The 16,173-nt window shown below is 36.4% G+C and overlaps 3 protein-coding genes and 1 pseudogene across 5 annotated transcripts; 1 reads left to right on the top strand and 3 right to left on the bottom strand.

Moving 5' to 3' along the window:
- Nucleotides 1-376: 376 nt before the first annotated feature.
- On the bottom strand, nt 377-1,941 carry LOC120258571. The gene is made up of 4 exons (XM_039266035.1): nt 1,857-1,941; nt 1,517-1,800; nt 1,187-1,274; nt 377-1,098 (listed from the first exon to the last, which is right to left on the bottom strand). The coding sequence occupies exons 1-4, from the start codon at nt 1,939-1,941 to the stop codon at nt 554-556; spliced, it is 1,002 nt and encodes a 333-aa protein (XP_039121969.1). The 3' UTR covers nt 377-553.
- LOC120261681 lies at nt 1,359-3,913 on the bottom strand. Of its 3 annotated transcripts, none has more exons than XM_039269662.1 (4): nt 3,528-3,913; nt 3,148-3,303; nt 2,844-2,908; nt 1,359-2,771 (listed from the first exon to the last, which is right to left on the bottom strand). In XM_039269662.1, the coding sequence occupies exons 1-4, from the start codon at nt 3,700-3,702 to the stop codon at nt 1,977-1,979; spliced, it is 1,191 nt and encodes a 396-aa protein (XP_039125596.1). In that variant the 5' UTR covers nt 3,703-3,913; the 3' UTR covers nt 1,359-1,976. The 3 variants fall into 3 exon arrangements, with proteins under 3 accessions (XP_039125596.1, XP_039125610.1, XP_039125604.1); XM_039269676.1 differs by having other exon boundaries at nt 3,691-3,911; XM_039269670.1 differs by having other exon boundaries at nt 3,413-3,631.
- Nucleotides 3,914-11,303: 7,390 nt separating this feature from the next.
- Nucleotides 11,304-13,803, top strand: LOC120262994 (annotated as a pseudogene).
- A 384-nt stretch (nt 13,804-14,187) lies between these two features.
- Nucleotides 14,188-15,726, bottom strand: LOC120258587 (photosystem I reaction center subunit IV A, chloroplastic-like). The gene is made up of 4 exons (XM_039266050.1): nt 15,645-15,726; nt 15,509-15,603; nt 14,570-14,635; nt 14,188-14,481 (listed from the first exon to the last, which is right to left on the bottom strand). The coding sequence occupies exons 1-4, from the start codon at nt 15,724-15,726 to the stop codon at nt 14,380-14,382; spliced, it is 345 nt and encodes a 114-aa protein (XP_039121984.1). The 3' UTR covers nt 14,188-14,379.
- Between the last annotated feature and the right edge of the window lie 447 nt (nt 15,727-16,173).

Here is a 16,173-nt window from a genome sequence, read left to right on the forward strand (position 1 = left end):
TATGAGACAGAAATTAGTCAGAATGAGCTCCACTTTATATAATTATATTGTTAAGTCATGAAACTGGTTATTTGAATCATGTATATGTAGGATCTTCCATATGATTTTCGTGGAGAATTGAAAAGGTTTGTGCTTATAATTTCTGATACTATCATCTTTTCAAATTAATTAATTAATTAACTTTTTTTTTTGCCAAAATGAACGGCTAAATTGCTAAAAAAAATTAAAAGTGTATACAAGTCTCAACGGAGTAAATAAAAAAAGACCCACGCATACATGGACCACTACTTGCACTTTCAAAAACATGTACTCTCATCCATAATTCAAACTCATACCACTTTTCAAATTAATGTTAAAAAGCTTCAGCAGTACACAGTTGTTGCAGTGATGTTACTGTTGCTGGATGGTTTATTGTATGACAAATTATAATAAAATGAAGGTAGCAATCAAAATAGTCTCATATATACAGTTTTAAGCTCTATAATAACTCACAAAAATTGAAAGGCTGTGAAGATTACATAAACACTACAAAAAATTCGTCAGAGTTACACAACTAGAACGCCAACACTTCTCCGATGAACTCTCCCAAAACCTCATCACAAACCTCTTCAATAACCACCACCATCTCCCTCCAACTCTTCTCATCCCATTCACTCCCTCCTACCTCTCTCTTCACATTCTTATACACCACTTCTAATGCATTGCTCCCAGTATTACTCATCCAATACCTTAATAACTCCCACACTTGCGTCGACAAATGGTTACTAGAACTTGAACTTTGTTTCCAGAGGCCATTACAAGCTCTGATCCCAGGATATGCAACCATTGTTGCATTCTTACTGATTTCAGATAGAGCTTCATTAACACAATCAAACATGAGTCTTTGATTCACTTCTTTCGGTGAATCCAATTGAGTGAAGTTGTTGCTGTCCAACATGTTGTGGATGAAGTTGAACCATTTTTGCTCTTCTTCATTTGATTTGAGCAATGATTTGGTGCGTTCTTGGGATGATTGTAATGCGGCAGATTCCATGTCAGTATCGTCCCATGTAAAGTGTCGCGATACTGACCTTATCGGTATTGATCTCGACAGTAGTCCTATGTTGAAATAAAATGAAAGTGAGAATCGTCTATTTTGTGTTTTATCAAGATCAAATAGTGTAAAAAGTAGAATGAGTGAACTAACGAGAGTTTCTATCATGATTGCTTTCAGATGAACGAGAGGCATCCTCAAATGGTGCTGCTAAAACTGAATCAGGACTTGGTTGGTCTTCCTGCCCAAGTGCATCAAGAAATCAACACATAATTGAGGTAAAAAAAAAACAGCAGTAAAAGAACAAGATAAATTTTCCACTTGCCTCAACTGAAGGTGGAGAACATGCATGATCTTCATTTTTATCAGCAATGGTTTTCACTCTTCCTTGCCTCTTGTTCCAATGACTAAACAAATGCAGAACTTTTCCCCTCTCAGAGATGAGTTACTATTCCTTGTAACCATTGATTTGCAGAATGGAACCTCAGATGCCTCTGTGTTCAATCCAGTGCATTGTTCATTAACCAAAGACGATGATAAAGATTTAGACCTTGACAAAGTCCTCATGTTACCAAAACATGCTGCTGAAAAACTAGGGTCTTGCTCTTCACCAAATGGTCTACTGCTTGAAACTGTTAATCCTCTGGCGCCCTCATCTTCCTTCTCTACTTTAGGAAAGCTGAGCAGTTCGCCTAAAGTTGTTGACCTCTTTTGGCCTCGATCTTCCTTCGCATAAATTGGATTGGATATCAGTAATGCCCATCTATCTGAAATTTGTTTCTTTGCCAACCTATCAACAGATAACTCCGGCAAATTGCGGGACCAGCTGTGATCATCTGATCTGTTAGTGTATTCAGAAGAATGATGTGAAGTTGGAGTTGCAATGTCTGAGTCATTGAAGCTACCATCCTCATTTTCCAAGTTACTGATTGGACTATTTTCTCTAGCATAAGAATTGGATGACAACAATGAAATCAAGGCCCTTATCCAATTTCGGCACGAATATATTTGAAGTTACTGAACTATCGACACAACGAGGCTTTCGTTGTTTAGGCTTTAAAACAACAATCCGGGCTTTTTTCGATATACTATCAGAACTTGGATATGTTGAACTTGCACTTATCTGGCGCTTCTGAGGATCAGGAATATACTTTTCACTCTTCATGTCGACTAATTTTGATGGTTTCAACACCACAATCCGATTCTTTGGCCGAGGATCACTCTGGAGTTGATGAGACTGATTCGGTTCTCCAACAAATTTGAGATAAAAGTCCTTATCTGAACTTAGAGCCTCAGCTGCATCTTGTAACTCTTTAGACTGAACCAAGTTTCCATTTGTCGCTAAAATGTGATGAACAAGGGCCATTCTCTTTGTATTTATAGTTTCATCAGATATTTCATTCCGAAAAGTCCAGGGTTGTTCATCTTTCAATTCTTTCTCATAGATACGCAAGCCATTATCTCGTGACGTTGCATCAAAGTACCGATCCTTGTCCAGTTGCTTGTTTCCCTGGTGAACCGATGTTGATGTATCGGCTGAACAACCATATTGTGACTTCATCGTAGTGGTTACAACCAGTGGTTGTGCTGGTAAAGAATTCATATCCAGCCCCATTAACCTAGCAACAACATTTTCAGGTTTCTTTGTTGGCATATACCTTGACATCTCCGATGCCAATCTTGTCGGCATTCCACCAAGTTCCTTTTCAGATGAACTATTCCTTTGATCATTTTGTACCTGCAGAGCAATCGAAATCGATAAACAGCTCATAGATTCTCCGCTGGACTAGTAATTCACAAAAAAACTTACTTCGTCCTCAACTTGAAGCCTGCCATTATCCAACACATCTGAGCAACTTTGATGAACCAGAGAACCTGATAACCAAATAAATAAAACATTGATAAATGTATGATATATAAACTGCAGTTAGTTTCAATAGATCAAATTCATCAACAACCACCACTAGAGAGATTTATATTGAGTAAAAATAAACTAGGTCAACAGAAGAGCAATCAATACTCACTTTATACCAACAACTGCATGGATTTAGAACAAAGAAAATCAACATCCAGAAACAACAGTACCAACAACAATAGAGTATAAAAAATAGTACCATCAAACTGTGAGTTTGAACTCTCAGTTAATAGCTTGTTTGTTATGATGCTGCCATTGGAGTCAAACCTATCCATTAACCTTCCCATGCACCCATAACTTGGTTTCTTTAGATCCTTCCCTTTCATACACTGAAACCCACTCATCTTATCACCAACTAGGGCAAACAACAAGGATGCCATTAGAAACCATTCATATACCAATAGAATAAGAGTTATCTATATATAAAGAACAGAGTCAAAGGCATCTTTGATCAAAAATCAAACCTTTTTAGCAAAATTAAGCTTAAAATGCTCACAAAAACAAATCCCCCTTAGATTCCTCTATCTTTATGGATAGCAAAAGCTATGAAAAAAATTCAAAAAAAAGGAGGAAAAATACCAGCTTTATCATCAGAACCGGTTGGAGGTTGACATAAGGAGAGAATCAAAACCAAAAGATGAAGAAAGGAATGAAAAAAATCAAGAGACAACACGGGAATCCATACAGACAAAATCAAAAACCATGAATCCGATAAAAAGAAGGAATAATTCAGAAGACAAATGCTGGAATCCATTGAAATCGCAGCAATCGATGAATCAGAACTCCAAGGGTGCTCGAAACCCTAAGATTCGAGCTAGAGAGTGACAAAATGGAACTCCAAACGCCCGCCGAGGAGGATGGGCATGGGCATGGGCCATGGACAGCGATGGAGCGAGCTCTCGAGATTGGAGACGATGATGATGATGATGATGATGATAAGAACGCGAGAGAATTTCGAATCTTTTGATTCGGGTTTGGATCCGATAAGCGCTCTTATCGGGCGGCAAATTTTTTTATTCAAAACCCATTTTTTTGCATTTATACCCTGGAAAAAAAAAAGTAGAGAATTGATGTTGTTTTCTGGAATTTAATTACTTGCATGTCCTTGAAAATTGCTATCATTCACTGTAGGTCCCTCTGATTTTTTTTTTAATATTTTATTCATGAAAATTTGGGGAAAAATAAAAATCTAAAAGTGAATAAGACTAGATAGAAAAAGACAAAAGCTAGAGGACACAACTAATAATGTCGAGAGAAGTTTTGAGTTTGTAGTAGAAAATTTGGAAAGATGACCACCGACATGAGACCTGATTAATTCTTGACTTTGTAGTAGATGTCACCCTAAAGAATTAGCCATGTAATATTACCTTCTGGGTATCATCTATTATTTTTGCATGTTTTAGTACTATTTGTGTCTATTCAATTTGTAATGGCGACAAACTATGTCAAGGACGTGCACAGACGTAGAGTTAATACTTCAACATACATATACCCTCACTATATATGAACTGAAGTCTTTATATCTCTCTTTATGATCATATACGCAATTTATCCATCTTTTTAAAAAAATATAGAAGAAGCTAAGAAATCATATATGAATTGGTTCATCTAAATATTATAAAAAACATAAATATAGGAAAGTTAATGAGCATCTCCAATTTAACTTTTCTATATTTCTATATTAAAAAAATAAAATAAAAAAGAAGAATACAACAACTTATCAGAATAAGAATATACAAATGCCTACCTCCCTTCAGATCTTGTATTTCTTTGCAAATTCAAGATGGATCACCCACTCTCTTTTGGTTTGACAAATGAGTTAATAATTATCCCACCAATGTATCTATGACCATATTTGTTCAGGGCTACACAACAATCTTTTTCAAACCATACAAGATTTGGTGCACTTATGACAATCACCACTAATGCAGATTGATTTCACAATTATTGACAAAATTTCAAGAAAAGCCACAAACTCCTAGGTATCCAAAGATAGCAAAACTTTGGAATTTAACATCCAATGGATCAATTCACATTCAAATCCTTCTACTAATTCCTTAATCACGATGGCACTCTTTGTCCTATGACCCAAATTCATCTCGAAAAAGAATATGCTCCCTTGGAAAATCAATTTTTTCAACTGATTAGCTTTGGAGTAACAGAATACTCACCCTCTAAAATCTAGCCTATAGGGAGTGTAAGAAAGTCCCGATAGCCACTTGCATACTCCATCATATAGCTATTGAATCAATAGACCATTTGCTCCTATGTTCATTCACATCTCAAATTTACCACTTTTCCACCTAGGTTTTCCACCTTTCTACCCCACTAAATTCTTTACAGGAGATGTGGGTAGCTAGACATCCAAGCTTTCTTATTCTTACGAAGAAGCTTGGGATCTCCTTGTCAAGGGAATAATATAAAATATTTGGCTAGAAAAGAAATGTTTTTTTCATATTCTATGAAAATACAAATTCTTATTACATTTCATATGTTTTTTGTATGGATTACAACAACACTTGAGGCGAAGAAAATAAGATTGGAGGAACTTGCTGCCGCAACAAAATCCAATTTGGAGTTTTCAAAATCATACTAGACCCAGGCGATCATGAGGAAAAGACAATTGAGGAGAGAGCATGCTTACATGACTTCTCCATCCCCTTGAGTGCTTCATGGTTTTTCTTATTTTGTGTGGTATATTGTTGTATTTTTGTGTTTCTCTCCCTCTTTATGTTTATCACTTATCAGCTTCCAGTGTTAGTGGATTGTCTTTCTTTATTTCTGTTTTTGTTTCTGTTCATATTATTTTTTCCTTGAATCTTGAAGTTTATCCACTATCTAAAACCATAAAATGCACCCATTTAGAAAAACATAGGATGAAGTTGTTCATCTAAATATTCCAAAAACAAAGAATGTAGGAAAGTTAGAATCAAGATAAAAGTTTCAAAGATATTTGTGCAAAAAGTGATGGGAATTAAGCAACAATCTCAATAGATTGTAAACAGATAAACAATCCCCAAGCTTGCTAGATGAAGGAGAGCAACCTAACAAGACCAAAATTGCAATCACACAAGACACCAAATTTTACGTGGAAAACCCTTAAATCAAGGGTGAAAAACCACGGGTCAATCTTGACCAATCCAAGCTCCACTATGATCAAATTCAGGGTACAAGAGAGTCTCAAGAATGAGCATAAATAAAAATACAACTTGACCAAAACAATAGCTAAAACAAGCTATATTGGAAACAAAAGCAATATTCTGTAGCTTCTGTTCTGACTCTCATATCTTGAGCTAGGAGAAGCCAAATCACAAACCTTCTGGTGGAAATCAAGATCTGCAAGTCCCGAACGTGCCCACCAAATTTCAGCTCAATCGGACATCGTTTGACCCTCCAAACACCAGCTTGAATTTGCTGCTCCTGTCAAATCCGAACCCTGCGAAAATCTGCCGTTTTTATCTTTGCGGCGGCTATCACCCCAGATTTTTCACTCTCTTAACCCTAATATGATGGAAAACACTTAATAAAGTGAACCCTAATGGGCTTGGACCATTTGGGCTTTTCTCCACATAGGACAGGAGCCCAATACCCAACATATCTCCCCCTCACGACTATGTGGAGGTGACCGCCATCCCGGCGATCATACGGCAAACCTCAAACTTCCCTCTTGGCAAAGTCTTTGTCAACATGTCAGCACCATTGTCATCTGTATGAACTTTAGCCAACTCCAACAACTTCGCATCCAATGCATCTCGTATCCAATGATACCTCACATCAATGTGTTTTGAGCGGGAATGAAAGGTTTGATTCTTGGCAAGATAAACTGCACTTTGACTATCACAATATAAGACGTACCTCTCTTGTGTATAGCCAAGCTCAAGCAAGAACTTTTTAAGCCAAAGCAATTCCTTGCAGGCTTCTGTGATGGCAATGAACTCTGCCTCAGTTGTGGACAATGCAACACACTTTTGCAATCTAGATTGCCAGGCCACAACTCCCCCTGCAAACTTGATCAAATACCCTGAAGTGGACTTTCTAGAATCAACGTCTCCGACCATATCGAGATCAGTATAACCGAGCAAGCACAAGCTTCTCACCACCAAAACAAAGATTCAAGTCTGAAGTTCCCTTAAGATACCTCATAATCCATTTCACTGCATTTCTTCACTTTCTATGGCCTCTTTGTAATTCTCTCGGTTCTCCCCATCGATCAAGGTCACATACTCATCGGGATGGATATCTCGGTGGACACATGTCTCTCTCGTTAGACCTTCTAAGTGGAACTTGAGGTGGATCTTGATGTTCATCTTCATGTTGCTTTCGAGTTGTATCCGCACATCCATTCTTGGAACATCTAATTCATCTCAAGTCTGGGCGATCATCATTACGAACATCAATATCAAGCTGTCTCTAGATTTGGTGTAACATGAACTGGCTCGCATTAATTAACTCATAAGTCTTCAAGGGATCTTTTCCGCCCCCACCTTATCAATGTCATCAAGCATTTGGTTTTCCATAAATACCACATCACGGCTTCTAACCGACTTCTTCTTCACTCGGATCATACGGTCTATACCCAAACTCATCATTATGACCATAGCCCACGAAGATACATCGTCTAGTCTTCTCATCAAGCTTAGACCTCTCATCTTTTGGAATATGAACAAATGCTTTTGCAACCAAAAAGCTCTTAAGTGGTCATAGGAAACATCCTTTCCAAACCATACTTTATCTGGCACATCACCTTTCAAGGCCACAACGAGACTAAGATTGATCACATGTCTGTCTGCACACAATGCCTCACCCCAAAACATTTTGAGGGTAACTTTGCTTCCGAAAGCATGCATCTAACTCTTTCCATCAATGTTGCATTCATTATCTCGCCGGACCATTAGTCGAGGAGTTTTTGGGAGGTGTCTTCTCGTGTCGATTCCATGTTATCTACGAGTATGCATCAAAAGATCCACAATACTCACCACCGTTATCACTCCTGATACATTTGAGCTTCTTACCGGATGTCTTTCAACCAAGGCATGGTATTCTCTCGAATTTTTCAAGCACCGATCTTTGGTCTTCAAAGCATAGACCCAAAGTTTCTGGAATGATCATCAATGAATGTCGGAAAGTATAAGGCACCACCATAAGATTTTACCTTTAAAGGTCCACAAACATCTGAATGTACTAACTCAAGCAACTCTGACTTCCTTGAAGAGGGATGCTTCTTAAAGGATACCATGTTTTGTTTTCCTGCCATACAATGAGAACATCTCTCTAACTCTGCATTCTTCAATCCTGGAAGCACATTCTTTTTAGCCAAGCTAGACAATCCTTTTTCACTAATATGACCAAGTCTTCTGTGCCATAAGTAAGATGCCTCCATATCTACTGCATTCACATCATCACTAGGAACAACACTTTTCAACCAATACAACTTAGAATCTTTATTTCCACGGGCTACAACCATGTTTCCTTTGGTAAGTTTCCATTTTCCACCACCAAAGCAGTTGTCATATCCGTCATCATCAAGTCTGCCAACTGAAATAAGATTCAAGCGAACATCAGGAGCATACCTTACATCTTTTAGAAGTAGCTTCATACCCATGGTAGTTTGCAGACACACATCTCCAATACCAGCCACCTTTGCAATGCCACATGTACCCATCTTCAATGAGCCAAAATCTCCGGATTTGAAAGATGTGAAGAATTCTTTCCTTGGCGTCACATGCAAAGTAGCACCACTATCCACAACCCGACTTAACTCATCGGATACAATGTTGATTATATCGGTCTCGATGAGTAAAGACCAAATCATCGAGTAGCGGAGCATACGGGAATCACCATCTTGATCATTCTTCTCTTGCTTGCCCTTTCCCTTGTTTTCTCGCTTCCATTTGAAACAATTCCTTTTTATGTGCCCCATTTTGTGACAATAATGGCATTCAACATCCTTGTATCTGGACTTGGACTTGCTTCTGCTTTTATCTCTACCTTTCTGATTTATATGAAGATTTCTCCCCCGATCTTCATGAAGCAGAACCTCTGGTTGAGAAGAAGAACCTTGAGCCTTCTTTCTCATCTCCTCATTAAGAGTACTACTCTTAACTGACTCTAGAGACACCACACCACCCGGAGCGGAATTTATTATTGAGACCGAAATGTCTCCCATGTATCTGGTAGTGTGTTCAACAACCAAAGTCCAAGAATTTCATCCTCAAATTTAATACTCATCCCTGACAACCCGATCAAGAAGCCCCCGAAAAACATTCAGTGATCGATATGGAAGTTCCCTCTTTATATCTCAAATTCATCATGGAATTCAACAAATACAGTTTGTTGTTTCCTGACTTTGAAGCATACAAAGACTCAATCTTCTCCCACAATTTTTTTGGCTTGATCTCATTAGCAATATGATTGTAAACATTATCATCAACATATTGCCGAATAAACCCACAAACTTGTTGATGTGCAAATGTCCATTCTTCATCAGATTTTGAATCAGCTTCTTCATGACAAACACGGTGAGTGCATATTTTTGACAAACAACAAATCTTTCATTTTCCCTTTTCCAAAGATGATAATTGCTTCCATTCAAACTAATCATCCTGTTTGTATTTGCCTCCATCATTCAAGCAACAAAACCACTATGATCACAAAGATTGAGAACCTGGCCCTTGATACCACTCTGATGGGAATTAAGCAACAATCTCAATAGATTGTAAACGAGATAAACAATCCCCCAAGCTTGCTAGATGAAGGAGAGCAACCCTAACAGAGACCAAAAATTGCAATCACACAAGACACCAAATTTTACGTGGAAAACCCTTAAATCAATGGTGAAAAACCACGGGTCAATCTTGACCAATCCAAAGCTCCACTATGATCAAATTCAGGGTACAAGAGAGTCTCAAGAATGAGCATAAATAAAAAAATACAACTTGACCAAAACAATAGCTAAAAACAAGCTATATTGGAAACAAAAAGCAATATTCTCAGAGCTTCCGTTCGACTCTCATATCTTGAGCTAGGAGAAGCCAAATCACAAACCTTCGGTGGAAATCAAGCTCGCAAGTCCCGAACGTGCTCACCAAATTTCAGACTCAATCGGGACATCGCTTTGACCCTCCAAACACCGACTTGAATTTGCTCGCTCCGTCGAATCGAACCCCTGCGAAAATCTGCTGTTTTTATCTTTTCGTGGTATCACCCCGATTTTTTTCACTCTCTTAACCATAATATGATGGAAAACACTTAATAAAGTGAACCCTAATGGGCTTGGACCATTTGGGCTTTTCTCCACATAGGACAGGAGCCCAATACCCAACAAAAAGGACTTGCATGATGTTTGAAAAGTGAATATATATATATCAATCTAATGAAAAATACTTAAAATTTGAGAATATTCTAATGAGTTATTTTCACTTATTTTCTGAAAACATTATTGGTGGAACAAGACTGCAAAAAAAAGAAAAGATAACGGTCGTAGTCAAAAGTTCTCTCTCTCTTTTATTTATTTTTTTATTTATACATTTGGTCATAACATTAGAATTATTAATTGCATATTTCATTCACCTAATTTATTTATAGTTAATACTCAAGTAATATTTTTAATTAATGGAATGTTGAAAAGGTTGAGGATTCCAAGGAATCTTTTACCTAGATTGCTTCTTCTATTTTTATTTTATCTTTTGTTAAAGATTTATCCAAATTCCACTAATTAAATTATGTAAAAATAACTAAAAAAAAATTGGTTTGTGATAACAAATTTATCATTTTTTTAATAAAATATTTTTCTTTTGTTATAATAAGGAAAAAAAAGAAAAATGAGTTGGCTTTTTCATTAAAAAAAATGATTCAATTCTTAATTAGACAAGTAAATAAAAAGAAAAAAAATATTTATAGGGGAATATTAAATACATCTTTTTATTCGATAAGTAAATTTAACATCTTTTATTTTATTCGAATAAAAATATTTTTCTTTTCTTATAATAAAAACAAAAAAAAAAATGAGTTGGCCCTCTCATTAAAAAAATAAAAGGGTTCACTTTTTAATTAGACAAAGTAAAGAAACACATAAATTTACAAAAAAAAAACATTATTTATGATGTAATATTAATAATTATTCGTTTTTGTAAGGTATGTAAATAAATTAATTAACTAAATAAATATTAAACATTAGTTATTTATTAAATAACATTTAGTTTCCATAAAATTTCAAAAGCCGCCACGTAAGCATCCATGGTTGCTGAGCTGGCATGGTAAATCCGTAATAAAAGATTGAACGAAGGGTAGAATTGTAAATGTCCACCTCTCTATATAAAAGCTTTTCATTTCGCAACGAATCCCAAGCTCGCGCTAATGGCGGAAACCGAGCTCGAGGGAAGAGAAGCCAAGAAGAAGAGAAGAGCAGTGGGAAGCGGAGGAGAGAGCTCGAAGGAGGTCGGAGGAAGCGGTGATGGAGGTGAGGAGGAGAAGATGCGGATGGATCCGATGGTGGCCTTGGGGCCGGACATACTGACGAGAATCATGGAGTTCTTGGATGCACGCAGCGTGGCACGTTCCGTTGTTGTCTCTTGCGCTTGGTACCAGGCGGCCACCTCCGATCGCATCTGGTCCTCTAAGGTTGTGATTCAATCTTGTGTGTTTCGTTCTTTTTTTTATTGTGATTTTCCTGAATTTGCGAGTTTATTTGATGTTTTTGGTGAGAGATTGATTTCAGGGTTTAATTGGTGATGTATCAGTGATATGGTTGTGGTTTGTAGAGATATTGAATTCATTGGAGTTGAGATTTATGGATGAAATGGCCTGAAGATGGGAAGAGAAAGCCCTGTTTGTTGTTCTGATGGGATAAATTGAGGATATTGATGTTAGGGATTCTTGCAAGCATGATTTAGCTTGATTTCTAGAGCCATCTAATTCAATTTTCAAGAATTTTGGATTTTCATAGTGGTTTAGTTTAAGTATTAGACACTGCTAGTTTGTATGGGGAGGATGGTGCTATTAATTCCTGAAAATGAAGGAAAAGCACAAAAATTTTATGAATATATGAAAATTTCCTTGTAATTTGTCTTAAAATCCTCAATTTTGTTTTTCACTGATCTGAGAACCAAGTTTCTCATTGATCAAGTATTGGTTTGCTTGATGCCTTACTCTTATTTGCAATTTTAGACATTTGTTGGTTTGTTCTGCTTTATATTCATTGATTTGGTCCTTGTTGAGGAGCATTCACTAAAGAACTAGCTATGTTTCAGTGTGAGGAATTATGGAAAGGGAAAGCACATATCCCTTGTGTATCAATGTTGCGAGGAGTCTCAAAGCTAGAAGCATATTCTCTTTCAGTCAAGGACGGGAAGCGAGTAAGTCATGTGCATACATTGGGCATCATGTTTTGGATCCAATTTTGTTTTCAACCATGGCCGAATTTTGGTGTTGGGCAGTTTGCTGATAAATGTTTAGTATGGTTGCTTGAGTTTTTAGCTGATAAAATTCCTTAAAGCATGATTCTATGATGAAAAATATGTGGGATTTGTTTCTTTTTATTCATGAATCTGTTACCTTAGAGTGTGAACTTGGTGAATTCAAGTATTTTAGTTGTCATGTTTCTGCAAAAAGTCATGTTGTATCAACAAAACTCAATTGTGATAAACCGTGGTTATGTGTACCCAACTTTGTAATCTCTTGGTGAGGTTGTTTTTATGTGTTCCTTCACATTTTGGATTGCATCATTAGTGATGAGTTGAATAAACTGTTCCTATATATGGTATTCAGTTGTGGCATGTGAACTTCTGTTTAAGAACCAAGATGTTTGATATGTTTTCTTATTCTGTGTAATTGTTGTATTGCTCATTTCTAATATAGTAGGCATTTTGTTTCTCAGAAACGCATCATGAAGGATGACCTATGTGATCATGCATGGGAATTTCGTTTTCAAAAGGTATGCTTCGGTGCTTCCTAATTGAGAGACCACTTTACTACTGTTACACTGCCTTCTTTTATCACTATAATGAATATATGAATATATACATTATTGTTTGTTGATAAACCTGTTAAATAGATTGATTGACAACAGAGGTTTCTTTCTTGTGATTGAAGCTGTAGATATATATACTGTGAGTAAGCAACCTCTGAGTGTCGGAGTTTATTATGGATCAAATGCCTGCTGGCTATGAAGAGTTATACATAATATGAGGGTGTCAACAATGCTTAAAATGAACTCTCATTATCCTGAGATTGCTATATTTGAAATGATATATAAAACATATGCATTTGGAAGTCTTTTTGCAGCTCATTGCACCTATTTCTCTGTTGCAGTCAGCTCCAGAGTATTGGCTCAACTTGGACCCCTCTTGGAAGGGAAGCGGTCCACCAATGCGTCGTTACTTCCACCCTGATGGCTCTCAGACAGCAGATCCTACCGACCAAGTGTGGGGTGGCCATGAGAGCCAATTCTCCATAGTCACTAGCTATGTGGGGAACGGAGAGATCAGGGAGCACTATGTGACGGATTAATAGGTGGCCTCCAATGACTGTGATAAGGAAGGAGGACTGGAGCTGGGAACTCTTCAACCAATTGTACCACTATAACAGCATCCCTGATGCCAATAAGGAAGGTGGCACTGGACCTTGTTTTCCAGTCTGGTAAGCAGACAAAACTACCCTTATTCCAGCATCTTCAATAGATATCATATTGTGCATGTAATTATGCTTTACTCAAACCTGTGTGGCTTGTGTGTCTCACTTGTTATTGTGTTTGCTTTGATGTTTTTCAAGTTAAATATATGCATATTGTATAGAATGTTATATGCTGTAAAAACTGTTTTTGTTTCCTTGTATATATATGCCATATTTTGAGCACGTATTGACTGGATCTATCATCTACTGCAATGATGCCAATGCTACATATTGACCATTTTAGTGTTGGTTATGTTGGAAGCAAATTACTACCACTCAAATTGATTAATTCTTTTGAAACTTAGATTAGATAACTATAACTAAACTATATCTTATTATAACTCAAATTATTCTTCAAAGAACTAGATAATCATAGACTCCATCAGTTTATATATATATATATATATATATATATAGATATATAGATATCTGGCTGGTATATTGCTTTGGTCAAATATGTTCTGATAAATTCATGTTCTGGTACTGTTGTTACTAACTCAAATTTGCATTGCATGTCCATTATCAATGTGTTGCATATTGGGAACAGTGTTCTAGGGTTTGCTCAAAGATGGTTCGACATTTAGACATCACAAACATTAATAAATGGAGAACCAAATTGTCAGAATGAACAAGAGGAATAGATAGATAGATAGATAAATAGAGACACAAAAGCTTGAACAAAGGAGTGATAATATACACACCCAAAGATTACACTATTGTTTGCAAAAGGCATGCATGCCCTTCATCAACGCGTTGGAAATCATTACACTTCTTGAATCTCATCTAATGCGAAGTTGTTTGTGGAGATATTGGCATAGTCCACTTTTTTAAATCGAACCACAACCGGGTAACGAGTTGCTGGATCCTGGAAAAAATTAACATGGATTTGCTTATAAATTACTATGAGTATAGGTCGCAGATCATTATAGGAAGAAGTTACAAAGTATTTATACCTGATCACAATTCACAACTGTTCCACATTCTTTGTACCAATAGGATTCTCTCCTGAGGATCCTCACCTGAAAAAGAAAAGCAGGTGAATAAAACTAGGTCATATGTTCACATTCAATGAATGGTTTCTAGTGTTTATTTTTAACTCTATAATGATATTATAAGGAATCGAAAATGTATATCAACTTTTGTTTTACTTTTGTTTTGGTTGAATTGAGCTCGAGCAATATTCATTTGGTTTTACATCTAACATGGTATTAGAGCTTAGTTAATTGGTTTGTTTATAAGGTGAGGTTAGTTAAAAAAACACACACACATTTAGTTTCACATCTAACATGGTATTAGAGCTTGGTTAATTTGTTTGTTTATAAGACGGTTACTTTAAGAAACACACACACATTGTTTATATCAGTAAATATGGATATAAATATTAATTTGGGGGTCTCATCTTATGAGCTTTAGTTTTTGGTTGGATTTGAGGTCAAATAAAACAATCTTTATGTTCTGAATATACAATATAGATGACAACGACTTCTTTATCCAAGACAAATCTCAAAATCTAGAATAAATATATGTTCAGTTTGTGTTCTAGTATAATTTGTTTTGTTTATTTTTTTTATTTTTTGCCCTCGATCCAAACATTAAATGAAAAAACTAAAAAAACAAGTATATATATATATATATATATATATATCCTAGACACATTCATTGAAAGCTAGCCAAAGTTGAAATCTTGTATTTGCAAATCCAAGCACATCCATGCACAAAACATACTCATAATTTATGTGCAAGTCAAAATCTAGCATTTGCAAATCTATTGAATTTCCAACTACAGCAAACAACTAGAAAACATGCAATACTTATATTTTATGCCGAAATAAAATACTCACGTTTGCAAACCTATTGAATTATTAAAAATACTTCAAACCAAACACAAGTACCTCAGCCCCTCTCTTGGGGACCAATTGGAGGCGGCTTTGGAGCCTCCTTTGTTTCGGTAACGGCCGATGCCTCCTCGGCCCGGACGACGAGCCTTCTCAAGTTTGAGACCATGCTTGTTGGCAAAGATAATGGAACTAGTCCTTGGGGTGCAGTTGTTAGTTATGTTGGATGTGAAAACAAAGCTTGAGGCTGCTGAAGCTAAGCTTGAGGTTGCCATTACTATTCCTCTTATCTTTTTTTGTTGTCTCTATTTAGAATTGCATGCATCCACACTAGACTAAAAAAACATGAAAAGAGTGGTAAAGGAGCCTGAAAACAAAAAGGGATTTTTGGATGTGAAATTATCTTGACATGTATCAATGGTGAGGATTTGTGGTGGTTTCCACCAATTGTGTAGTGACACATCAGCATCTTATCCTTGCAATTTGGATAATGCCATCTCTCTTCAATGAGATGGTTTTTACATGTGGTTCAGGGGAAGTGAAGACTTTGGAATTTGTTTGAGTGGGGGAGGCTTTGTTTGGTTTTAGATATTCTGATGGTCTGTGTGAATTTGGATGGGAATAATTTCTAAAAAAATGTAAATTTGGATTAATTGCTTGGATATCCTTATAAAAGTGGGTAATTGTTAATATGCTTTTATAAAAATTATATTTATTGATAT

Source organism: Dioscorea cayenensis, chromosome 1 (genome assembly GCF_009730915.1).
Source record: "Dioscorea cayenensis subsp. rotundata cultivar TDr96_F1 chromosome 1, TDr96_F1_v2_PseudoChromosome.rev07_lg8_w22 25.fasta, whole genome shotgun sequence".
Lineage (NCBI taxonomy): Eukaryota > Viridiplantae > Streptophyta > Magnoliopsida > Dioscoreales > Dioscoreaceae > Dioscorea > Dioscorea cayenensis.

Bases quoted from the DNA above. Each gene is read 5' to 3' on its own strand.
- LOC120258587 (XM_039266050.1), bottom strand. From the start codon at position 15,726: ATGGCAACCTCAAGCTTAGCTTCAGCAGCCTCAAGCTTTGTTTTCACA. The intron at 15,604-15,644 runs GTTCCATTATCT...CTCAAACTTGAG, and splicing joins CAACTGCACCCCAAGGACTA to AAGGCTCGTCGTCCGGGCCG. The intron at 14,636-15,508 runs GTACTTGTGTTT...TTTCTTTTTCAG, and splicing joins TCCCCAAGAGAGGGGCTGAG to GTGAGGATCCTCAGGAGAGA.
- LOC120261681 (XM_039269662.1), bottom strand. From the start codon at position 3,702: ATGGATTCCAGCATTTGTCTTCTGAATTATTCCTTCTTTTTATCGGAT. The intron at 3,304-3,527 runs GTATTTTTCCTC...TGTTTGCCCTAG, and splicing joins CGGTTCTGATGATAAAGCTG to TTGGTGATAAGATGAGTGGG. The intron at 2,772-2,843 runs GTAAGTTTTTTT...ATTGCTCTGCAG, and splicing joins GGCTTCAAGTTGAGGACGAA to GTACAAAATGATCAAAGGAA.
- LOC120258571 (XM_039266035.1), bottom strand. From the start codon at position 1,941: ATGGTAGCTTCAATGACTCAGACATTGCAACTCCAACTTCACATCATT. The intron at 1,275-1,516 runs GTTCCATTCTGC...GCACTTGGGCAG, and splicing joins TGAACACAGAGGCATCTGAG to GAAGACCAACCAAGTCCTGA. The intron at 1,099-1,186 runs GTTAGTTCACTC...ATTTCAACATAG, and splicing joins CAATCATGATAGAAACTCTC to GACTACTGTCGAGATCAATA.